This window comes from Malassezia japonica, chromosome 1, assembly GCF_029542785.1.
Source record: "Malassezia japonica chromosome 1, complete sequence".
NCBI classification, from domain to species: Eukaryota; Fungi; Basidiomycota; class Malasseziomycetes; order Malasseziales; family Malasseziaceae; genus Malassezia; species Malassezia japonica.
In genome coordinates, this window is record NC_083370.1 from 731,593 (window position 1) to 752,586 (window position 20,994).

Consider the following 20,994-nt stretch of genomic DNA (forward strand, 5'->3'; position numbering starts at 1 on the left):
GATGCTACATAGTATGGACGAGAAGGTGGCCCGCTTTCGCAAGACCCTCGCGGATACCGAGGTACCATAGCGCAAACGTGAGCAGCGAATGGGGACGCCGGTTGTGCTTGTTGACATGGACCTTGGCGTGCCAGTTCTCGTAGACCATGCGTGCGTCCGAGTCGAGCATCGTGCCGTCCCATATGTTATAATCCTCGTGGTTGTGGTCATCGAGAGGATCGATATAGACGGGGTCCACAGCCCCTTCTTCATCGGTCTCATCGCCCGAGCCCTGGTCGGTCTCGATGTCCCACAGGCGCTGCTCGATCTCGGCCAAATTCTCCGAGCCCGCCTCGGACACGCCGACCGAGCTGCGGCGCGCACGGTTGCGCGCACGCTCCGCACGCGCCTCACGCTTGATCTCATGCGCAATGACGCGCTGGTGCTTGCGGTAGGCGCGCGTCTTGGGATCTTTCTCGGCCTGCTTCTTCCAGCCCTTGAGCTCCCAGAAAATCGACTTGGTCTCGCCGCGGTGCAGACGCGCCTTGACAATCTTCGCCTGGATGCGGTACAGGAGGCGGTCCGACACGCGCGGTCCGTCGGGATCTGAGTTGAGGTGCAGGCCGCCGATCTTGACCAGGTCTTTGTACACGCCGAGGTCGTCCGCAACGAGCCCGTCGCGCACGTCAAACAGGTGCTTTTGCTCACGCAGCAGCTTGATCTGGTGCATCACCACCGTCGTAAAGGTCGTCATGGTCTCGCGCGCGGTAAGCTCCGAGCCAAAGATGCGGGGCAGCAGAAAGGGTAGGTCGCTAAAATCGCCGTGGTTCGAGCCACAGAGCGTCATGAGCCAGCCACGGTGTGCGGGGTTGGAAATAATGCCGTCAATCATTACACGAATCAGCTTATTGTATTGCTCTCGCCACATAGTAAAGCCCTCCGAGTTGATCACGTAGACGGGCTTGGTGAGCTTCTTGCGCACGCTCTCATCAGTCTGGGGATCGCGCACTGGGTCCATCCACGGGTCGAGGATGATGCCGTATTGGAAGTCACTCTGCTCGCGCCGCAGAAACTCGAACACGGTCGCGCCGCCAAAACTGTGGCCGGCGAGTGTCGGGAACTGGATGTCGAGCTTGCCTTTCCACTGTGCAAAGAACTCGTCGCAGTGCTCAATACCTAGCCGCTTGCGCGAACGGATAAAGCGGTCAGGACCGCAGAGCGCCGAGCCGAGGCTGCGTGTGTGCTTCGACGCAAGCCATTCGCTGTCGCCGGCATTGATGCGCTTCATGATATACATCGCCTCTTGGATCTCGGCGGCACGCATTGCGAGCTGCGCGCGCCGCAGCGCCATCTCCTTCTCGCCCTGTTCGGCAGAAAACGGGGCTAGACCGACGTTTTCAAAGGGCAGATAGGGCACTTTGCTGTAGTCGCGCAGCGGGTCCAGCGCCGGTTTCTCGTTCTCATTGGCCGCATCCCGGTTCAGTTTGTCGTCCTTGTGGAGCGCAAGGTTGACGACCGACTCAGACGCGCCACGTAAAAATGCCTCACGTAGGTTATGGCGGCGCCTGGGGCTCATCTTTGCGCCGCTCGAGTTCAGCACCGAGTCGACGCCGGTCCAGACATAACTGCCGAGACCCGAGCCGTCGCGGTGCTCGATCGCGACGACTACAAACCCGTGCGATGCTAAATCACCGCAAAATTCACTGCGTTAGTAGCGTGACGTACGAATAGGCAAGGCGATTGCCTGCTAGTCCATGACAAAAGATGACCAGCGGAAAAGTCTGTGTCGCGACCGCGTTGGCGGCCGCCTGAGGAAGGCCGCTGCCAATGTCCGGCGAGACCTTGGCGGGGTCCCCGATCGGAGGGCACACACGCGCCGGGAGCTTAGCGCGGCTCATGGTAACCAGCGCCGGAAAAAAGAGCTGCGCCCACCAACCGTACTGGCCCATGTACTTGAATGCCGAGCCGCACGTCTTGAAGATGGGTCGTCCAAGCCATGTGGACCGCGGGTATTTTTTGTATGCGCTCTCTTTCAGCTCCGTGCAGGGATAGTAGATCGCCATGAGCACGGTGCGAAAGTGCAGCGTCGCGTTGCGCAGCTGGAGCCCGTTTTCTTCGAGGTACTCGCGCTCCTTGTCGCGCCCCTTGGGCACGCCCTCGTCGTCCTCTTCCTCTTCTGCATCGATCGTCGGCACGCCGCCTTCTGTATGCATCTTTTTTAAAATTTTATGCGCGCGACGGTGCTTGACCTTCTTTTTGCCCCGGGCGAGTTTGTTGACGATGGCAGGGTCGAGGTAGCCAGGTATAAAATTGCGTGGCTTTCGCACGGACACTTCAAGGTCGACAACGCCGACCTTGAACGGCCCTGTATACTCAGGGAGCTTCATTATGGCACGCGGCTCGAGCTCCGATCGGCACGACGCAAGTGACGCATTGAGTTTCCCTTTACTCTGGATAGAAGTATGGCCACGTGGGAATAAGCTAGGTGCTGAGTCAGACGCACGCAGGGTCGGGTGGTGTGGGCGTTGAATCGGGGGGCGCAAAATGTGTGGGTGGTTCTGCTGCGTTGCGACCGGTGGACGTCGAGCGATGCCGGGCTCGCCTACGGGGTCGCCGCGCATGGTTGAGCTGATCTCCCGACTTGCGTCGCTCGGCAGGATGGACCAGATTGACGACGAATTTTGCGCCGCTCAGGACGTGCCGAGCGGTGACGTGCCCGACTGGGCCGACCGGCCGCTGCGCCATGAAATGGGCATCCGTGAAGAGTACAGCGATATGAGTGGGCGAAGAGTCCAGCTGCGCGAGTGGATTGAATGGAGCATAGGACGGAGTGCGCCACGGCCACTGGGCGACTCGTCGTCGCCCGGCATGTCCCGCAGCCGCTCCCTCCCTACACGTCTCAACAAAGGTGACGCATCCTCCGAGACACGGCGGGGGGCGGGTTCATTGCAGGAGAACACTGCGTGGACCTCGTCGGTTGCTAGGCCGTACACGGACGATGTCGTCGAGCATATGCGGACCTGGCCTGTGGACGCCCTGCAGCACAATACCCCGCCGCCTGGGCCGAGCCGCGTGCGTTCAGAGCTGCCGCCCTCGTATTCCGACTCTACGGTATCGCCACCAGCCATGTCGCCGACGGCCATGGGCCGCATCTACCGCTCGGTGCGCGTATGGCTCTCGTCGGAAACAGTCGAACTTGCGTCGCCGCCAGTGCCGGTGCGCCGGCGGCGCCGGAACCGTGTATCGAGCGCGACGAGCACCTCGAGCCGCGACCGCACGCTGTATGCAATCAGCGAGGAAAGCAGCGAAAACGACGAAGACGAGCTGGCTTTTGATATGTACATTACCTCGTTGGAGCACATGCTCACTTCGCTGCATGGACGCCGGATCGACGACCTCTCGCCGTCGCACAAAGAGGCCATCCGCGCAAAGCTCGAGCAGGGCCTCGACAAGTTTCCCAAGACGGACCACCCCCGCATCGAGCCTCCGCCCCGGCGCAGCCGAGAGACGCTGGAGCTCCCAGGCGCGAACGCCATCGGCCTGCCGGGCCTCTCGCATGATATGGTCATTACGCTTTTAATCAATTTGGTTGTGACGATGATGCGCATCATCCTCGTCCTTACGGCTTTTTCTTTTCGCACCCTGGGCATTGAACATGAAACTCCCTCTCCCCCGGCCGACCCGCGCCGCCGCCGCATGCGCGCGCCGCCGCCGCCGCCTTCGACCCCCACGTGGAACGAGCGCGAGTACCCCGCGTTGGCCATGCTCCTGACCAACTGGAGCATGCTCACCGAGCCGATGGAGGCGCTCATACGCGCCCCAGCCGAGGCCCAGAACGCCCCTCGCGCGATTGCCGCGCCGCCACCCGAAGGCCCGCTCGAGGACCGCTTGGTCGGCACGGCCCAGGCGTTTGCGCGCGCAGTGAAGCGCTCGCCCCTCCCCACGCAGCTCTACACGCTCGGACAGATGGTCCTTGCGGCTGCCCGCCATGTGGAAGCACGCTTCGGCCTGTGGCGCAATGCCTCGCATCTTTTTTTGCAATGCACCGCCAATTTGATTCACTACATCAAAATTCACAACCTACATGTGCACGGTGTGCGTGCTCTATTTACCATGATCGAGTCGTTCTTCGCCGCGATCCGCGCCTACCAAGCCGAAGCGCCACCCAGCCCCGCGTAGTCTGTACCTTAGTTTTCACGTGACACGACCTCTTTGCGACGGCCATGCTTCTCAAAGCGCTCGGCGTGCGTGCGTCGCTGGGTGCGGCTGCCCCAGTGCGCTTTGCCTCGACGGCGGCCTTCCGCCCTGTTCCTGCACCTCGGGGTAGGTCGCTAGACTAACGCAGGTTCCGTCGATACCCCCAAAGCCTTCCTCGAGGCGATCTCGAAAACCCGCCGCAACCTCGCGGAGAACTCGACGTGCGTCTCGGCGCTGGGTGAGGACTGGGAGGCGATGTTCCGCCTCACCTCGGAAAAGCTCAAGGGCGAGGGCGTCTCGCCGCAGCACCGCAAGTACATTCTGTGGTCGCTCGAAAAGTTCCGCCAGGGCGAGGACCCCAAGGAGTTTGCGTACGATATCAAGAAGAAGAAGAAAGTGCGTGGCTGGGGTCCCCGCGTCCAGAAGGGCATCCGCGTGCGCGGCATGCTGCGCCCTGGCGAGCGCCGTGCTTAATATACCAGATAGCGGGGTATAGTCTACGATGCTACCGTGCCATTCATCGATTGACTCGCCTTCCTGCGCAGACTCGGCAGGCCGAGGCCAAACGCGCGCGAGATCCCACGCGTCGGGCTCTTGGCCTCGAACGATTCGTCGCCGTCAGAAGTGGCCAGCTGCGCCGCATCCAGGTCCGTCGCGAGCGGAACATGGTTGGGCTTCGGCCGCGCGAGCCAATCGAGTTGGCCGTCGTAGTGCAGGAGCAGGAATCCGCTCGGCGCGACACGCACACTGCTCAGCATCGTGCCGGGGATAGGAGCCAGGGTCGTCGGCTCGATCGTCGCGACCTCGGCACGCGCAGGCGCAGGGATGTGGACGGTCGAGCGACCTTGGGATGCGCTGGGGAAGGAGGTGCGGTCGCCACGGATCGTAGCCGTATTCCGTGTGTACGCCTTGGGACGCTGCAGCGCCGCTGGAGAAAAGTCCCACAGCGCCAGGCAGCAGTCCTCGCCGACGGACACGAGGCGGTAGGCGTCCTCGCTGCCGCGGCCGTGCCACGGGTCAAAGGCTATTGCCGTGATAAACGACTTGTGGCCCTGGGCGCGCGCAATGATGCGGCCTTCGTGCGGCGCCCAGAGCGTCAGCAGGTCGTCCTGGCCGCCGGTCAGCAGCAGGCGGCCATCGGGCGACCAGCACACGCAGTTAAATCCGCCAAAGTACGACGAAAAGGAGCGGACCAGCCTGGGTGAGTCGGGCAACGTACGTTTCCGAGTCCACGTCCACAATGCGAAGCAGGCCGTCGTCGGAGGTGATCGCGGCCTGGGTGCTATCCGGCGAAAAGGCAATGTCGGTCACGGCCTTGCGCGACACGCACCAGTAGCTCACGGGGTTCAGCGAGGACCACGGCACCTCTTTTGGCTTCGACATACGCCAGCCGTTCGCCGCCTGCTCTTCGGCCATGCCTTCCGGCGGGCGCGAGACAAACATCGACTCGCGAGGGTCCCAGTCAGTCGGCGGCTCAGGCAGGTGCGCGCAGTTGGTCGCGTCCTCGCGCTCGCGATCAAAGACAATGATGGCGCCGTCGGCGTGCGCCGTCAAGAAGAGGTTCTCGCTGCGGGGCAGCCAGCGCACCTGGCGCACGATCGACCCGTTCAGCGCACCACCCTTGTTGATGCGGTTGTAGCGCATCGTCACCGGATCGACCCACAAGATATCGCCGTGCGCAAAGCCCACGACGACGTCCAGACGCTCGCCGCAGCGCGTGAATTGGTTGATGTCGTGGCACGTCGGTGTGCTCGAAAAGGTCACTCGCGCGAGCGGCTCGCGGATCTTGCCACCAATATTAGCGAACCACACAAGCGACTTGCTCGCGGTGACCACGGTAATGGTCACCGATTCTGTGCGCTGCCCGAGGATCTTGCCGAGGTCCGTGTGGACGTTGGCGCGCATAATAAACACGCTGTTGGATCCCTTCAGGCTAGTCTTGGGGCGGTTGGGGCGCGCCGACAGCGTGCCCATGGCACGGTGCAGTCCGGCAAAATGTGCGCCGTGTTCCTGGGCCGGCTCGCCCTCCGCGCCGATCTCGGCGATGTCAGCGGGATTCGCATCGAGGCCCTGTGCGGCGAGCGCAGGATCCAGCGGGAAGCCTGGAGTATCATGATCGAGCCGTGCGCGCGTGTTGGGCGCGCGCAGCGACACGGCGCTCGTGCGCGGCGGCTCGGTGCATCCGGCGGTGCGCGGGGCAGACAGTGTTAGATGGATGCCCGGCGCATTGGACGCGAGGGCGTTTCCGCCGTGCTGCGTCGCATTGCGATTCACGATGGGATTTGACCAATCTGTACAGACATAGGTGCCCTCCGGCGCGCGAAACTGGCTGAACTCGTTCCCCTCCATCGTCGAGGGACTGACCAGACGCAGGGTAAGAATTGCTGCGAGTCCGATCGGGGCCAATGAGATCTGTTGCCGAATTATTGTTTCAGGGCCTATGCACACTAAAAGAGCTTGGAGTACAAAATCAGGAGGATGAGCAGGACAAGCACGACGACGATGGCCATCGTCACGATCTTTTGCTGCTTCGCGCTGCGTCAGTCAGGGTGCGTACCGACGGATCATGCGCTGCAGCGTCCGCGACGAGCGATCGATGTGCGTATTCGCGCCATGGAGCTGTGTAAGTAGAGGTACATACTGTGTCGCGGCTGTGCTCAATCTGCTCGCGCTGGCCACGCAGGTCCTGCAGGATGTTGGCGCCGATATCCTCCGTCTCGAGCGCGAGGCGCGTCGAGGCCTGCAGGCGCTCAGTGCCTTGCTCGAGCAGCGACGTGCCCTGGAGCAGGCGCTGGCGCTGCGACGGCGCTTCGTCCGCCTCCAGGTCGCCGTCGGTATAGCTGTCGACCGGCAGGCCGCTGCCGCTGTTGCTCGGCTGCCGCTGCGCTTTCTGCGTGAGATACGATACGTACGATGTCGCGCTGCAGCTTCTCATAGTCGCTCTTCAGATCACGTAGCTTGCCCGTGTAGCGCTCCCGCACGCTCTGGGGGAAGGATTTGACCTCGATCTCCATCTGCATCAGCAGCTCGTTCGCTTCTTCCGCCTCGGCCTCGGCGTGCTGCAGCGCACTGCGCCGCGCATCCGCCGAGAGCTTGCTCACGTCCGCCTTGATGCGGTCGCGCACCGAGTCCACGAGCTGCGCAAAGTCCGACGCGTACGACTCAAACAGCTCCGCCATCGTCGCTCTCCACGCCACGCCACGGACCGCTGGGCTTTAAGCTCGGCCGAATTGGACCGTGCACTGCGGCAGCCCGGCCCTTGGAGAGGCCCATGTCGGAAATTGTGCGGGGTCTGCCGCGGTATGCGGTGTATGGCGCTCCGATGGAGCTGCTGATCGGCGCGCTGGAGCGCACGCCGACGCCCATCACCCTGCGGCAGCTGCTGGCGCACGGTGGGCAGCCCGGCAAGCCGCCGACGTCCGACGAGCTGCGCCGCTCGGCAGAGTATACACAGCGCGAGCTGCCGATTCGTCTGGCGCGGCGTGTGCGCCAGTTCTATTCCCTCCCGTTCATTGTTGCTAGTAATCCCTGGATCCAGAGCGTCGCGCGTCTGTACGCATTGAGTTTTTCGCAGCTCGCAAGCGCGCCGCCGATCGCCTCGCAAGGCGAGAATGCCGAATTCACGCGCGTCCTGCAAGGGCTCGTCAACGACCACGGGGAGAACGTGCCGAAGCTCTCGCGCGGCTTTATGGAGTGCCGGCAGTACATGGGCGCGGACAAGGTCGCCAACTTTCTGAACGCGGCGCTGCACAGCCGTATCGGTATCCGTATCATTGCCGAGCAGCACCTCGCGCTCACCGCCAGTGCGAAGCAGGCGGCCGGCGAGGAGGACGACTCGCGGTACCTGCAGACGCCGACGTCGGTGGGAATCATCGAGACACAGATGCGCCCGAAAGACGTCGTGCTGAACAGCGCCGAGTACGTGCGGAATCTGTGCGAGGCGACGTTTGACATTGCGCCCGAGGTCATCTTTGACGGCGATGTCGACGTGACGACCGTGGGCGTACCTGTCCACCTGGAGTATGTCATGACCGAGCTGCTAAAGAACGCCTTCCGCGCCACGACCGAGAGCTACCTGGCGCGGAAAAAAGCGGGCACTGCGCCGAGCGAGATCCCGCCGATCATTGTGACGCTGACCTCGGCGCCGACGCACGTCGGCCTGCGCATCCGCGACGCGGGCGGCGGCATCCCTCCCGAAAACATGAGCAAGATCTTTTCGTACGCCTTCACCACTGCCAGCGAGGAAGGCGGATCCGAGAGCCAGGTCGACCCGATGGACGTTGCGGCCGGCGCGATGCAGAGCGGTATGGGCACGCTGGCGGGCCTGGGCTACGGTCTGCCCATGTCGCGCCTCTACGTTAACTACTTTGGCGACAGCAATCTGGATATTGTGAGCCTCTGGGGCCATGTATGTTACGAGTATAAACTAACACTAGGGATGTGACGCCTTTTTGCAGCTCTCGCGGCAGATCGGCACGAGCGATGTGCCGATCTAATTACGTGCTGGACCCCGGTCCGCCCGGCGACGGCGCCGCATTGGGGTTCGCCTCGCCGTTCCGCACGCGCTCGTCGTGCTGCAGCTGGCGCAAGCGGCGCACGAGACGCGCATCTACCTCTTCGTTCCGCTCGCGCTCTTGCAAGCGTTCGCTGTAGTACTTGCCGCACTGGAGCAGCACAATACCGATCAATGCGAGTGATAACAATAGATGCGCACTGGCCACGTCGCGCAGCGACGTGAGCGTCTCCTGAAAGTCACCCACTGGGTTCGCCGGCGGCGGCGGCAGGGTGACCGGGAGCGACTCGATGACTGCGTCAGCAAACGCGACCTACAAGGGAGCAGCTTGTTCTTGTACAGGATACCGCTCGCAATCACCAGGACTGGGTTAGCTCGTGGACGTACACAGGCTGGCACCATCAAAGAGCCAGTTGGTCTCCTTCCCCGCAAACATCTTGAAGAGCAGCACGAGCGTCTGGATCGTGCCGATCGTCACGAGCACCGTGGCATACTTTTCCGGGGAAGAGCCCACCGTGTTGGTATAGTAGTGCAGCGCGTCGAGCAGCGCACGCTGCGAAACAGTACCCTGCCAGAGCATCACATAGTCTGCGCGCCAGTGCACCCACAAAATGCCAAACACAAACGACGAGCACGCGAGAAGCAGCGCGACCGTCACCCCGATCATGCTGGAGCGAATGCACGTTCCACCTCCAAGTCACGTGATTGTACCCGCCACGCGTCGACTGCGCTCGGCCGTGCTGACAAAAGCAGCGGTACAATCTACGCATGGGGAACCCGCTTCTTGTACAGCAACCATGGCGCCGATTCTGAATGTACGTGTTGATCTCGCGGCCAGCTTACGCAGTTCCACCCGGGCTCCCTGCCCAGCTTTGCGCTGCGCCTCCGCTCGGAGGACTCGCTCGACAGGTATGTGCCCCCCCGATAAACACGATGCTGACCCGATCAGCGTGCACGACCGCGTGAGCCAAAAGATTGAGACCGACGAGCCCCTGACGCTCAAGTATCTCTACCAGAAGCAGGTCTACAAGCTCGACGACGGTACGTTGCGCGGCTAATCCAGACGACGACTTTGACATCTTTGTCGAGCGCTTCGGCGACGCTACCGAGGTCGACCTCTACGTGGAGTCGCCTTCGATCTCCTCGCACGGCGCGCCCCAGGCGGCCCCCGCGTACTCGGGTGCTGCCCCGAGCGGCCCCAACGTGCCTGTCCTCGACGAGTCGACGCTTGTCACCCGCACCCCCGCGCGTGGCAAGAGCGGCGCGATCAGCATCCACCGTGTCTCGACCAACAACGTGCCGAGCGTGGACGAATACGCGCTCGCGGGCGGTGTGAGCGGCGGCGGTCGCGACAGCATTCTGTACCCCCCGCCGAAGGAGGCGCAGGTGCCGAGCTACCTGAAGCCCATTCCCCCGTCGTCGATCGCGCCGACGAACGACGCGGCGAGCGTCAAGTCGCGCAAGACGGTGCAAACGCAAAACTCCAACTCGCTTTCGCACAAGATTGCCTTTGAGGAGTTCCACTCGCAGCGCGGTGTGCGCCTGCTCCGCGGCAGCCTCGGCCCGGTGAACAACGTTCCGATGATGCTCAAGTCGGGCTACCGCCACGTGTACGTTTCGCGCAGCTTTGCGCTCGACCACGGCTTCATCCCGATGGACACGACCCCGGGAACGTACGGCTACAACGGTATCACGAACCTCGGCAAGTGGCCGGTCCAGGTCGGCTCCAAGGCTGTGCCTTGCACCGTGATGCTCGCGGAGGACAGCTACTTCCCGGTGATCCTCGGCCGCTCGTTTATGGAGAAGCGCGGTGTGCGCACTGACCCGATCGACATGACCTCGGTCATCTTTATGGACAACGGCGAGAGGGCCGACGTCGAGGTCGTCGTCGTGCGTGACGAGATCGGCCAGCCTGTGTCGATCCCGTAATCCCCCCCTCCTATGCGTTCAATAGAACATGGACTCGTATAGACTGCAGCTTTTGGCTAATGATCTGCACTAATGGCGGTTCTTTTTCTTCCTGCGATTGTTTTTCTTTTTCGTGGCAGCGTCCGAAGGCGTGTCGGAAGGTGCCGCATCGGAAGGAGTGGTGTCAGAGGGGGTGGTGTCCTGGAGCGGGGCGCGCAGCGCCGATCCGTTGGGTGCACTGGGAGGTGCGGCCGCAGGCGCAGGGGCCGCGGCATCCGCAGGCGCCTTGGCCACAGGTGCGTCCGCCTTGCCGTCGCCCTCCTTTGCCTTGCCTTTTCCGCTCCTTTCTGCCTCCTCAAACGCAGCCTCGCGCGCCGCCGCCTCGGCTTCCTGCTCGGCGAGCGTACGGCTCTGCTGCGCCCAGAGCTGGCTGTACTTGCCGCCCAGCGCAATGAGCTCCTCATGCGTGCCTTGCTCGATAATCCGGCCGTCGTCGGCGACGAGAATCTTGTCGCAGTTGATGATGGTCGACAGGCGGTGCGCGATCGTCAGCGAGGAACGGCCCTGCATCAGCGTATTAAACGCCGCCTGGAGCTGGCGCTCCGTGTGGCTATCGAGAGCCGACGTCGCCTCGTCCAACAGCAAGATCGGTGGGTTCTTGAGGATGGTACGCGCGATCGCCACGCGCTGCTTTTCGCCGCCGCTCAGGCGCACGCCGCGCTCGCCGACAATCGTGCCGTACCCCTCCGGAAACTCTTGAATACGGTCGTGGATCTGTGCGGCGTGCGCCGCCGCCTCGATCGCCTCCTCGGACGCCTGCACGTCGCCATAGAGGATATTGTGCCGAATGTCGGTGTTGAACAAGGTCGGCTCCTGCGGCACAATGCCAATGGCCTTGCGCAGGCTTTCCTGTGTGACGCTGCGGATATCCTGGCCGTCGATCAAGATCCGCCCCTCGTTCACGTCGTAGAAGCGGTAGAGGAGCTTGAGCACCGTCGACTTCCCTGCGCCGCTCTCGCCGACCAGCGCGACACGCTGGTGCCCCTCGATCTTGAACGACATGCCCTTGATCGAGGTGAATTTGCCATTGTCGTACGAGAAGCGCACATTGTCAAACTCGATCGCGCCTTGCGAGACACGCATCTCGCTTGCGTTCGGATCGTCCTTAATGTCCACTTCTTCGTCCAGGAGCTCCATGAGCTTGTCCGTGTCGACCAGGTTCTGGTTCACGACGCGGTACATGGTCCCCAGCATGCTCAGCGGCTGGTAGACCTGCTGCAGGTACGAGACAAACACGACAAACTGCGACGGCGACGTCTTGCCTTGCACCACCGTGTACGCAACCGCAAGCACCGAGGTGAGCGTGCCGAACGCGAGGATCATGTTTTGGATCAGGTTGAGCATGTTGAGCGAGAGGATCAGGCGGTACTCTGCCTCGCGGTACGCCTCGAGCGCCACGCGGTAGCGCCCCGACTCGTACGCCTCGTTGCCGTAGCACTTGACCGTCTCGTAGTTGAGCAACGTGTCGGTGGTGATCGCGCGGCAGATCGAGTCTTTGTTGTTCATCTCGCGGCGCAGCTGCGTGCGCCACGTCGTGATCTGGATGCTGCAGTAGGTGTACAGCACCATCACGCCGAGCAGCAGTCCACCGACCATCGGCCCAAACATCAGCGACAGGTAAAAGACCGCGACAAAGATATCCACAAAGACGGGCGTCAGCGAAAAGAGGAAGTACTCAAAGAACTTGTTGATCGACGAGCCACGGTCGAGCGTGCGGATCAGCTCACCCGTGCGCCGCTTGGTGTGGAAGGACATGGACAGGTTCAGCACACGGTCAAACATGAGCATGCTCATGTTCACATCCGAGTACCACGCCAGGGGGTACCACAGCAGATTTTGCGCCACGGTCAGCAGACCGCCCGAGCCTTGGAAGAGCTTGAGCGCGGCGTAGAACACGATCGGGCCCCACGGCGCCGCGTCGCTGCTCAGCGACTCGACGACGCGGCCCAGGGCGATGGGCGCCAAGAGATTGACGACACGCGCAAGCACCAGGAGCATCAGGCACAGCACCGCCAGCAGCTGGAGGCGCACCGACTTGTGCGGCCACAGGTACGGCGTAAGCACCTTGATGCGGCGCAGCAGCGCAAAGAACGACGGCGCAGGCGGCGTCGCACGGGGCTGGTGGCCCATGCTTTCGTTCGCCTCGCGCGCCGCCGCCTCGATCGACGGGCCGGGCATCGCCGCCGCGTCGTGCACAGGCTCCTGCACATACTGCACGCGGTCGCTGCGCGAGACGCACACAAAGGCAATGTACAGAACCACACGCACCACGAGCATGCCGGCCAGGCCCAGCGTCCAGGGGCCCAGAGGGTGCTGGGCATAGACGGCGACGAGCGCGATGTCGGTGATCACACCAAGCGCCGCCGTGCTCGTCGCACGCACACAGCCCTCGTCATTCGCATTCGCGCGGCGCGCCTCGACAAGGTAGGCAATGGCGACCAGCGACCAGGCCAGCAAGCCGCCGACCGCCTGCACGTCGACGAGGCCCCAGCCCGACAGGTTCGGCACCCATACATGCGGCGGGATCGCGGCCGCGGCGGCAATCAGTGCACCCGCCGCCGCATATGTCGCCGCGATGCCGAGCGCGAGCCCGACGAGCGTCTTGGTGTGGCGCTCGCGCTGCGCGACGACGACCGGCTGCGGCAGGATTTCCGCCGGGAGATCGTCGAGGTGGATACGCCCGCCCCGCAGGCGGCGAAATGCGCGCTTCAGCACATCGCTCTCCGTGGTAAAGAGTGTAGCAGCAAGGATCAGCGCGGGCTGCGCGCAGTGCAACACCTCCGCTGCGCTCGGTGGCTGCATCCTGGAAGAAGGACCACGTGGCCAACGCGTGGCTCGTGCGCAGCGGGAGCCCTGATGTGGTCGAGGATGCCGCGTTGGATGGGGCGCGCGCCGGTGCGTGCGCTCAGCACGAGCAGTGTGTGTAGGGTGGACCGGGTGCGCCGGAGCCTGTTGTATGTCCCTGGGAGTTCCGAGCGCATGCTGGTCAAGAGCCACAGCGCGCCGGCGGATACCTTGGTGTACGACCTGGAGGACAGTGTGGCGGAGCACCGCAAAGGCGCTGCGCAGGAGATGGTGCTGCAGGCACTGCGTGTACGTATACCCACTAACGCAGGCGGCACCGTCGACTGCGCCCGAGCTGGGCGTGAGGATCAACGCGCCGTCGTTGCAGCGCGCGCTCGCCGCGTCGGACCTCGAGGTGGTGCTGCAGAGCGAGCGTCTTCAGGCGCTCGTCCTGCCCAAGTTTGAGAGCGTCGAGGACGTAGACTTTGTCGCGCAGTACGCTGCGCAAGCGCCGAGCGCATCGTACGTCGCCCCGCTCACCCAGCGCGAGCGACCCCCTGTCGCTGATCCTGTCGGTGGAGAGTGCGCGGAGCCTGGTCGACCTCCCCCACCTTTTGCGCGAGTCCATTGCGCGGCTCCGAGGCGAGTATGGCGGCATTGCACGCGTCGCTGCCGTCCTCTTTGCGAGGTACGTTGAAAGGCTCACGCAGCGAGGACTACTGTGCAGAGACCGGCATCAAGCGCACGCGGAAGCGCACGAGCCTCTTGTACCCCCGCGCGAACCTCGTGACGGTGGCCAAGGCGCTCGGCATAGAGGCAATTGTGCGTACCGGCGCTGACGCAGGACATGGTGTGCATCGACTACCAGGACCTCGACTACCTCCGCGAAGAGTGCACGGAAGGCGCCGAGCTTGGGTTCGACGGCAAGCAGGCGATCCATCCCGCGCAGCTCGAGACGCTGCGCCACGCGTTCTCGCCGTCGGAGCAGGGTACGTCGCACGGCTCACGCAGAAATTGACTGCGCCGAGGCGATCATTGCCGCGTACGACGAAGCAACGCGCACGCAGCACAAGGGCGCCATCGGCCTGCAATGGGACGGCCGCCAGATCATGATCGACGCGCCGATGCTCCTCCAGGCCCAAAAGACGCTCGCGCGCGCACAGGGCGTTCGGTATTAGTATACACCACTATCTTCCATACGTTCGTCCACTTGCAGGCTAGGGAGAACGTCGGCCCATGCACGCTTCACGGCCCTGCGTTAGTAGAAGTACGTACTCTTGCTGCGTGGCGTACGCGCCGAGCTTTTCGAGTAGTGCCTCTTGCTCCGCCACGCTCATATCCGCGCCGGGCGCCGCGTCGACCGCGGCGTGCGACGCGGCAAAGGCAGCACGCAGCGCATTCGTCTCGTGCGCGAGCTGCGCCATGAGCGCGGCCGGGACGCGGCTCGTCGCCACGCGGCTGTCGCGCTGTGTCCATTCGTCCATATCCTCGTCGTCGGCAATCGCACCGAGCGCAAGACTCGCAGCAGGCGCGGGCGCGGCGCTCGGCTCCGTCTCGTCCATCGCCTCGGGGCGCTCCGCCTCGGCGTCCTGGTCGGCGGCAAACTGCGACTCTTGCAGCAGCTGCGCAATGCGCCGGATGCGCGGGACGATACTTGCGACCAGCGCCGGGTCCATGACGCTGCGCGGGGCGTCAGCGCCAGCCGACGTCTCCGCCGTCGAGCCCTGCGTCATGGTCCACAAAAAAGGCCCAAATTGACGAGTGGAGAAATGAACATAGGGGAAACGCAGCGCGCCGCGCCTCTCCGAGTGTGACCGGGGTGGTGGAAAGCGTCTGTACTACCTGCTATGGCGCCGGGTTATGCGGTTCTGGGAGGACTGTGCCGCCGAGCAAGTGGTTCGCGACGATCCATGCCTGCGACATTTGCTGGATCGCCTGCGACCACTCGGCGGTGGAGTTGGCCTGGCGTGTGGTGCCCGTCGTGAGCGCATGCTCCATCATGCGCGGCTGCAGCGCCTGCAGGTTGGCGAGGCTCTCGCTCCACTGCTGTGCAAAGCTCACAGCCTCGTCCGGGGTGACGGGCGCGAGCTGGGCAGGCGTCGGCAAAATAGGGTATGTCGCCGTCGTCGCCGGGTCGATCGCGTGGGCGTGCGGGTCGACGGACCGCGCGAGGCCTTGGGCCTGTACGCTGCCCTGTGCGTGCATCGGGAGGCGCAAATGGTCGTCCTCCATGTCGTCGCTAATCGACGGGTCGATGCGGTGCTTCATCTCGTCCTTCGGCCGCGAGTCTGGGTTCTGTGCCGCGCGGTGGCGCTTGATGATGTTGTACACGTCCATCCGGGTGATCTGTACGCCTGGAGGAATAAACGCTGGCGACGTGGTGGGAATGTTGGCCGCGTTTTTCTGGTGGTCGTGGATCATCTGGACAATCTCCTTCTGGTCGCGTCCCTCGGCGACGCGCTCCTTGATCCATTCGCGCACATTATCCGGGATACGCGAATTTGCCCAGTATTCGCGCGTGTTGACCGTGTGCCCATGGTGCTGGAAGCGACAGACCATCGTCACGGTGTCGCTGCCGACCTCTTGCGTCGCGGTGAACGAGGCCGGGCACCCAATCTTGATGGACGCGCGTCGTGATCTCCGCTTGCCTGGCGCCAGGTCGGGGTTGCGGCGGTCGCGCGGCTTGCCCGAGTGGTCGCACACAAAGTGTTTCCGCCAAGCGTACCGACGGCCGTGCGGCAGCGCGCCGTTGTAGCGTGTCGACGAGACGCGCCACTGCACTGTGCGCTTCAGCACCGTGACGCACTCGTCAAAGAGTGACGCAGGCACCTGTGTCGTGAACGGCTTCTCCACCGGCACGTTGAGCAGGAACTGGGTCGGGTCGGTGACGTACGGCGCCATTTGCGCCACAGCGCTTGCCTCGCCGCCCAGCGGCTCGTGGGCCAGGTGTACTGACTCGGGGCCATGCTGCGCATGCCCCTCGGGCGGCACACGTACCGCAGGATGCAAAGACTCGAGGGGCGGCGGCGCGCCTGCCGTATCGCTCATCATGGCGTTGGGAATGAAGCGGAGTAAACATTGGGGAATTATAGCGGAGAGACGCACCTCCATCGCACGTCCTCCCTCCCGCCATGGCCGACATTGCCCTGCTCCAGTCGCGTTTCGGTGCGTAGCGTGGCTGACGTAGAGTACCATCAGGACTGGCCGAAGCCGGGCATCCTGTTCTGTGATATCCTGCCCGCACTGCGTGACCCGATCTCGTTCGAGGTGCTGATCACGAACATGATGTCGCATATCTTTACAACGACGCTGCCCAAGCTCGCCGAGTCGGCCAAGGACCCGCGCATTCACTATGTGGTGGGCCTCGATGCGCGCGGATTTTTGCTCGCGCCCGCGATCGCGCAGCGCCTCGGCGCCGGGTTCGTGCCGGTGCGCAAGCAGGGCAAGTTGCCTGGCCAGTGCGTCCAGGCGACCTTTATGAAGGAGTACGGCGAGGACATCTTTGAGATGCAGCAGGGCGCGATTCCCGCGGGCTCGAATGTGCTGATCGTCGACGACCTTATCGCGACCGGCGGCTCGGCCAAGGCCGCGGGCGAGCTCGTAAAGAAGCTCGACGCAAACACCGTCGAGTTCCTCTTTGTCGTCTCGATTCCGTTCCTCAAGGGCGCCGAGAAGCTCGATGCCCCCGAGTACCACCTCGTAGAGATGGACTAGCCAAGAAACTTGGTCGCCACGGCCGAGCACAGCAGCGGCTCGACCGACGCGGGAGTCGCTTTTGCATAGTCGTGCGTCTCGCGCAGCTTGTACACTTTCGCGAGCTCGGGCCAGTCGAGCACCGAGGTGCCGAGTGCGCCGGCGCTCGTAGGCAGCTCGTCGTCGCCGGGGAGCGCGACGCCGGCCATGCGCAGCGTGCCGTCGACGAGCGCGTCCATCGCGGCGGCCACCGCGCCCGGCTCGGGCCCGTGCGGCGGCGCGCGCGCGACGCGCACGAGTAGCAGCGTCGTCGTCGCTTTTGACACGCCAAAGCGGCGCAGCGCGTCGGCAATCTGCGTAAGCGTTGCAACCTACGTTGTTATTCGGATTCAGCGCCCACAAAATCTCCGAGTGCACCGACGGGGTTTTGAGCCCAACGAGCTCGCCGTTGCGCACACGCTCGGACGCGACAATCGCCTCGACGACCGCCGTGAGCAGCTGGCGCCTGCTCGCCACGAGGCGCGCGTCGACGAATGCATAGTCCATCCGCCGCCGCTCGTCGGAATTTTCGTCCGACTTGGACGCGGAGATGAGCGCGTCTTTCAGCTGCGCGCCATTCGTCACCCCGTCAAACTGCGCGAGGTACACGCGCTCGTACGGCGCCCCCAGCGCCGCCGGCAGCCGTACGCTTTCCATCGTGGAGGCACGTGATCTCTCCCGCCGCTCTCCGGGTTCGCGAGGTGCGGCGAGGCAGAAGTGCCAGTTTTGCCAAGCAACACGTTTCAGCAGCAAGGTGCATATCGCGCCATGGGATCTGTGCCGCCGCATGGGCAGGGCAATACGCCTAGCCCGGCGACACAACTAGGTCCGGGGAGCGCGATACCGCCGTCGGCGCGCCCCGAAGCGTCGTATACCCAGCCGCGCCCCAGCGCGCAGTACAATAGCCCGGTCGTGACGGTGAACCGGAATCTGGTGAGCGCGCCTAGCGGCGCGCGGTCGCCGGTCGTTGTGGCCGGGCGTCCGCAGACGCCCGGCACGCCGCCGTTTATTATTTCCAACTCGCTCGCGGTCGCCTCTGGGCTGCATCCAGGGCGCCGTGCGGCGGCGCCGGTGCAGGCCGCGGCGCCGACCGCGCGCCTGCCGCCGCACAAGGACCTGGTGGAAGGCGATGCGGAGCTTGCGGCGCAGCGTGCACACACGCGGCAGCGCATGGACGCTGCGCTCCAAGCGCACCAGGCCGCGGCGCTCGCGCCGGACGTCGCGACGCCCTTTTCGAGTGCACAAGACGTGGTGGAGCGGCTGCTGCCGTACCACGTCTGGCAGGCGCCCGAGCACGACCTACTCACGGCGATGGACGGGCGCCTGGCATCGGAGCATCCGCTCGAGGAGCGCTCCCTGTCGTTCCACGTTCCCTACAAACGAAAGCGCGGCGAGCACACCGAGGATACCCTACACCTCCCTCCGTTTCCCAGCACGGAGTATACACTGTCGGTGTACGCCCGCCGCGCCGCGCTGCTGCAGCGCTTCTCTGCGATCCAAACGCGGTCGGATACGAGCTATCTACGCGCCCCCGAGCTCAACGCGTCGCTCGAGCAGCTCGAGCGGCTGGTGTACGAGGACGAGGTACGCGACTTTCAGGAGCTGTCCAACGAGCTGCGGCGTGCGCGTGCCGAGCTCGAAGAGGTCGAGCGGCAGCGCAACTGGCGCTTTGGCGTGCCGGCCGCCGCATCGCTCTCGACGCCTACCCTGGACCGTAGCCGCGAGTGGTCGTCGCCGTGGGCGGCGCGGCGCTTTGCCGCGTCGCCCCAAGGCACGCCGGGCCGCGCGGACTACTCGCCCGCGGCGTCGCCCATCACGCGCCCGTACAGCGCCGCGGGCGCCGCGCCGCGCTCGCCGGTCGTCGCCGGGAGCGCCGCGTCGCTGCCTGCGCTGACGCACGCGGTCGTCTCGCACCTCGCCGACCTCACTGCGCGCAGCACGACGCCGGCGAGCAGTGCGCCGATATCCGCGCCGCCGCCGCCGCTGATGCCCGCGCAGGACGCGAGTGCGCCGGCGATCCCCACGCAGCCGCTGCCGCTCGTGATGCCCATCTCGGCGGTGCCGCGCCTGACGGCGCTCGGCATCCACCTCGTCCCTGCGACGCACCTCATCCCTGCGCTGTCCCTCGCGAGCGCCGGGCAGTCTGTTGCGCTGAACCCCGGGCTGACTGCGCCGCGCCCCGTGGTCGGTGTGCAAAATGAGCCGGTGCTACTGGTCGGCATTACCGACGCGCCCGGCCCCGGTGCGGTGGGCACGAACGGCGTCTCGCGGCAGCGGCTGCACCTCTCGGTCGTCCTCGCAAAGCTGCGCCCCGAGCAGCTGAGCGGCCTCGCAGCGCTGATGCAGGCGCTCCAGGCAGAAGAGTCGGGGGAAGCCGGTCCAGCACGGTCGTAGTCTATTAGCATACCATATCTACAGCGCGCCGCCCTTTTCGAGCGGGTATCCAGTCGCATGGCGCGTGTCGTACGTGGGCAGTTGCGCGCCGCGCGAAGTCTCTGGCGCACCGGGGAGGAACCACGAGTCGTTGTTCAGACTCTGCGTCGCGGTGGTGCCGCCGCGCAGGTGCGTGGGGAGCGCAGGCGCGGGGTCGTACGCGCCCACCCGCGGGTCCGCGCTGTAGGCCATCGCCGGGGCGAGCGACGAGGTGTACGACGCGGTGTGCATCGGCGTCTCGGCGGCGGGGCGCGCGTCGACAAAGTGCTCGCTCGGCGGGACCGCGTCCTCGTACTCGCTGTGCCCCTCGACCGAGGAGTAGTGGCCGAGCGAGCGGCGGCGCGCGTACGTCTCCTGGTCCTCCTCGAGCTCCGGCTCGAGGATCGGGCCGTTGCGCTGCGGCGCGCCGAGGTACGACGCACCGCCGATCGCCGGCACGAGCGCGATGGACGACGCGCCCGGCTGCTCCTCGTACACGTCCTCTTGGCGGGGGTAGTAGTTGTTCACCGGCGCTGCCGACGCGCGCGTGTCGTACGAGTCGGTCTTGCCGTGGGTGTAGTTTACGAAGTTTGCATTCTCCTCCTCGTGCTGCACCGGCTCCTGGTGCTGCACGTCCTCCATGTTGATGCGCTCCTCGCCGCTGCGGTCGACGCCGGACTGCTGCGGGGCAAAGAGGCGGTTGTACATCGTCTCGTCGTTCGTACGCTGCTTCTCGCGGCGGCGGTTGCCGCCACAGCAGATGCCGAGGCCGAGGAACGACGACGCGACAAACAGCGCCGCGGCGGCGGCGACTGCGAGCCAGAACGCGATGCCGAACGAGACGTTGCCGTCAAAGTGGTGCTTCGCGTAAAAGTACATCACGATCACAATCACAAAGCCGACCGTGGTCACGACCGCGGCGAGGAAGGCAGTGACCATCGCGAGCGAGTTCATCACCACCGGCAGCAGCAGGCCGGGGCCCGCGAGCAAAAAGGTCAGGATCGCGAGGCCGAAACCGATCGGGAAGAGCACCAGGACCCAGGAGAGGGTGCGCGTGGGGTTGGCAGCAAACGGAATATCGGCACCCTGCCCATTCACTGCGTTAGTCGCGCGACGTACTGTAGCGGTAGCCGACCCGCATCGGCGACGCCTGGCCGTTGACATTGTGGCCGAGCGTGCCAAAGTGGTAGTCGTAGCGACCCGGCGCGTTCACCGAGTACAGCCAGAGCTTGTTGAACACCGGAGCACAGAAAGTGACAAAGCCAAGCAGCACAGTCGCAGCGCCTGCCAGAAACAGGCCCAGCAACGTAGGGCTCTTCATGCTGTCGAGAGGAGACGCGCCGTCCCCGCGGCCTGCTCAAACAACGGCGTTTTTTATGCTGACTCAGCTGGAAGGCACGCAGCGCGGG

At 64.5% G+C, this 20,994-nt stretch overlaps 16 protein-coding genes across 16 annotated transcripts; 7 read left to right on the forward strand and 9 right to left on the reverse strand.

Annotated features, from left to right (window-relative positions):
• Positions 1-4: 4 nt before the first annotated feature.
• MJAP1_000418 (1-alkyl-2-acetylglycerophosphocholine esterase) lies at positions 5-2,366 on the reverse strand (the record flags this gene model as incomplete). The annotated part of the gene is made up of 2 exons (XM_060264388.1): positions 5-1,662; positions 1,739-2,366. 2 exons carry the CDS (start codon positions 2,364-2,366, stop codon positions 5-7), a joined length of 2,286 nt encoding a protein of 761 aa, XP_060120371.1.
• Positions 2,367-2,568: 202 nt separating this feature from the next.
• Positions 2,569-4,158, forward strand: MJAP1_000419 (uncharacterized protein; the record flags this gene model as incomplete). The annotated part of the gene is made up of 1 exon (XM_060264389.1): positions 2,569-4,158. One exon carries the CDS (start codon positions 2,569-2,571, stop codon positions 4,156-4,158), a length of 1,590 nt encoding a protein of 529 aa, XP_060120372.1.
• Positions 4,159-4,202: 44 nt separating this feature from the next.
• On the forward strand, positions 4,203-4,650 carry MJAP1_000420 (uncharacterized protein; the record flags this gene model as incomplete). Its single annotated transcript, XM_060264390.1, has 2 exons — positions 4,203-4,302; positions 4,325-4,650. 2 exons carry the CDS (start codon positions 4,203-4,205, stop codon positions 4,648-4,650), a joined length of 426 nt encoding a protein of 141 aa, XP_060120373.1.
• Positions 4,651-4,673: 23 nt separating this feature from the next.
• On the reverse strand, positions 4,674-6,525 carry MJAP1_000421 (uncharacterized protein; the record flags this gene model as incomplete). Its single annotated transcript, XM_060264391.1, has 2 exons — positions 4,674-5,373; positions 5,396-6,525. 2 exons carry the CDS (start codon positions 6,523-6,525, stop codon positions 4,674-4,676), a joined length of 1,830 nt encoding a protein of 609 aa, XP_060120374.1.
• A 98-nt stretch (positions 6,526-6,623) lies between these two features.
• On the reverse strand, positions 6,624-7,355 carry vti1 (t-SNARE VTI1; the record flags this gene model as incomplete). The annotated part of the gene is made up of 4 exons (XM_060264392.1): positions 6,624-6,711; positions 6,734-6,795; positions 6,818-7,066; positions 7,089-7,355. 4 exons carry the CDS (start codon positions 7,353-7,355, stop codon positions 6,624-6,626), a joined length of 666 nt encoding a protein of 221 aa, XP_060120375.1.
• A 92-nt stretch (positions 7,356-7,447) lies between these two features.
• MJAP1_000423 (uncharacterized protein) lies at positions 7,448-8,620 on the forward strand (the record flags this gene model as incomplete). The annotated part of the gene is made up of 1 exon (XM_060264393.1): positions 7,448-8,620. The coding sequence occupies one exon, from the start codon at positions 7,448-7,450 to the stop codon at positions 8,618-8,620; it is 1,173 nt and encodes a 390-aa protein (XP_060120376.1).
• Positions 8,621-8,672: 52 nt separating this feature from the next.
• MJAP1_000424 (uncharacterized protein) lies at positions 8,673-9,356 on the reverse strand (the record flags this gene model as incomplete). Its single annotated transcript, XM_060264394.1, has 3 exons — positions 8,673-8,983; positions 9,007-9,054; positions 9,077-9,356. The coding sequence occupies 3 exons, from the start codon at positions 9,354-9,356 to the stop codon at positions 8,673-8,675; spliced, it is 639 nt and encodes a 212-aa protein (XP_060120377.1).
• A 130-nt stretch (positions 9,357-9,486) lies between these two features.
• On the forward strand, positions 9,487-10,618 carry MJAP1_000425 (uncharacterized protein; the record flags this gene model as incomplete). The annotated part of the gene is made up of 4 exons (XM_060264395.1): positions 9,487-9,504; positions 9,528-9,598; positions 9,639-9,730; positions 9,753-10,618. The coding sequence occupies 4 exons, from the start codon at positions 9,487-9,489 to the stop codon at positions 10,616-10,618; spliced, it is 1,047 nt and encodes a 348-aa protein (XP_060120378.1).
• A 69-nt stretch (positions 10,619-10,687) lies between these two features.
• On the reverse strand, positions 10,688-13,459 carry hmt1 (ATP-binding cassette-type vacuolar membrane transporter Hmt1; the record flags this gene model as incomplete). The annotated part of the gene is made up of 1 exon (XM_060264396.1): positions 10,688-13,459. One exon carries the CDS (start codon positions 13,457-13,459, stop codon positions 10,688-10,690), a length of 2,772 nt encoding a protein of 923 aa, XP_060120379.1.
• Positions 13,460-13,525: 66 nt separating this feature from the next.
• On the forward strand, positions 13,526-14,619 carry MJAP1_000427 (uncharacterized protein; the record flags this gene model as incomplete). Its single annotated transcript, XM_060264397.1, has 6 exons — positions 13,526-13,750; positions 13,773-13,963; positions 13,986-14,129; positions 14,152-14,263; positions 14,286-14,430; positions 14,453-14,619. The coding sequence occupies 6 exons, from the start codon at positions 13,526-13,528 to the stop codon at positions 14,617-14,619; spliced, it is 984 nt and encodes a 327-aa protein (XP_060120380.1).
• A 9-nt stretch (positions 14,620-14,628) lies between these two features.
• Positions 14,629-15,174, reverse strand: MJAP1_000428 (uncharacterized protein; the record flags this gene model as incomplete). Its single annotated transcript, XM_060264398.1, has 2 exons — positions 14,629-14,632; positions 14,717-15,174. 2 exons carry the CDS (start codon positions 15,172-15,174, stop codon positions 14,629-14,631), a joined length of 462 nt encoding a protein of 153 aa, XP_060120381.1.
• Positions 15,175-15,286: 112 nt separating this feature from the next.
• MJAP1_000429 (uncharacterized protein) lies at positions 15,287-16,489 on the reverse strand (the record flags this gene model as incomplete). The annotated part of the gene is made up of 1 exon (XM_060264399.1): positions 15,287-16,489. The coding sequence occupies one exon, from the start codon at positions 16,487-16,489 to the stop codon at positions 15,287-15,289; it is 1,203 nt and encodes a 400-aa protein (XP_060120382.1).
• An 83-nt stretch (positions 16,490-16,572) lies between these two features.
• On the forward strand, positions 16,573-17,144 carry APT1 (adenine phosphoribosyltransferase; the record flags this gene model as incomplete). The annotated part of the gene is made up of 3 exons (XM_060264400.1): positions 16,573-16,606; positions 16,629-17,070; positions 17,132-17,144. 3 exons carry the CDS (start codon positions 16,573-16,575, stop codon positions 17,142-17,144), a joined length of 489 nt encoding a protein of 162 aa, XP_060120383.1.
• Positions 17,145-17,151: 7 nt separating this feature from the next.
• Positions 17,152-17,830, reverse strand: MJAP1_000431 (uncharacterized protein; the record flags this gene model as incomplete). The annotated part of the gene is made up of 2 exons (XM_060264401.1): positions 17,152-17,487; positions 17,510-17,830. 2 exons carry the CDS (start codon positions 17,828-17,830, stop codon positions 17,152-17,154), a joined length of 657 nt encoding a protein of 218 aa, XP_060120384.1.
• Positions 17,831-17,941: 111 nt separating this feature from the next.
• Positions 17,942-19,567, forward strand: MJAP1_000432 (uncharacterized protein; the record flags this gene model as incomplete). The annotated part of the gene is made up of 1 exon (XM_060264402.1): positions 17,942-19,567. The coding sequence occupies one exon, from the start codon at positions 17,942-17,944 to the stop codon at positions 19,565-19,567; it is 1,626 nt and encodes a 541-aa protein (XP_060120385.1).
• An 18-nt stretch (positions 19,568-19,585) lies between these two features.
• MJAP1_000433 (uncharacterized protein) lies at positions 19,586-20,906 on the reverse strand (the record flags this gene model as incomplete). The annotated part of the gene is made up of 2 exons (XM_060264403.1): positions 19,586-20,682; positions 20,705-20,906. 2 exons carry the CDS (start codon positions 20,904-20,906, stop codon positions 19,586-19,588), a joined length of 1,299 nt encoding a protein of 432 aa, XP_060120386.1.
• Between the last annotated feature and the right edge of the window lie 88 nt (positions 20,907-20,994).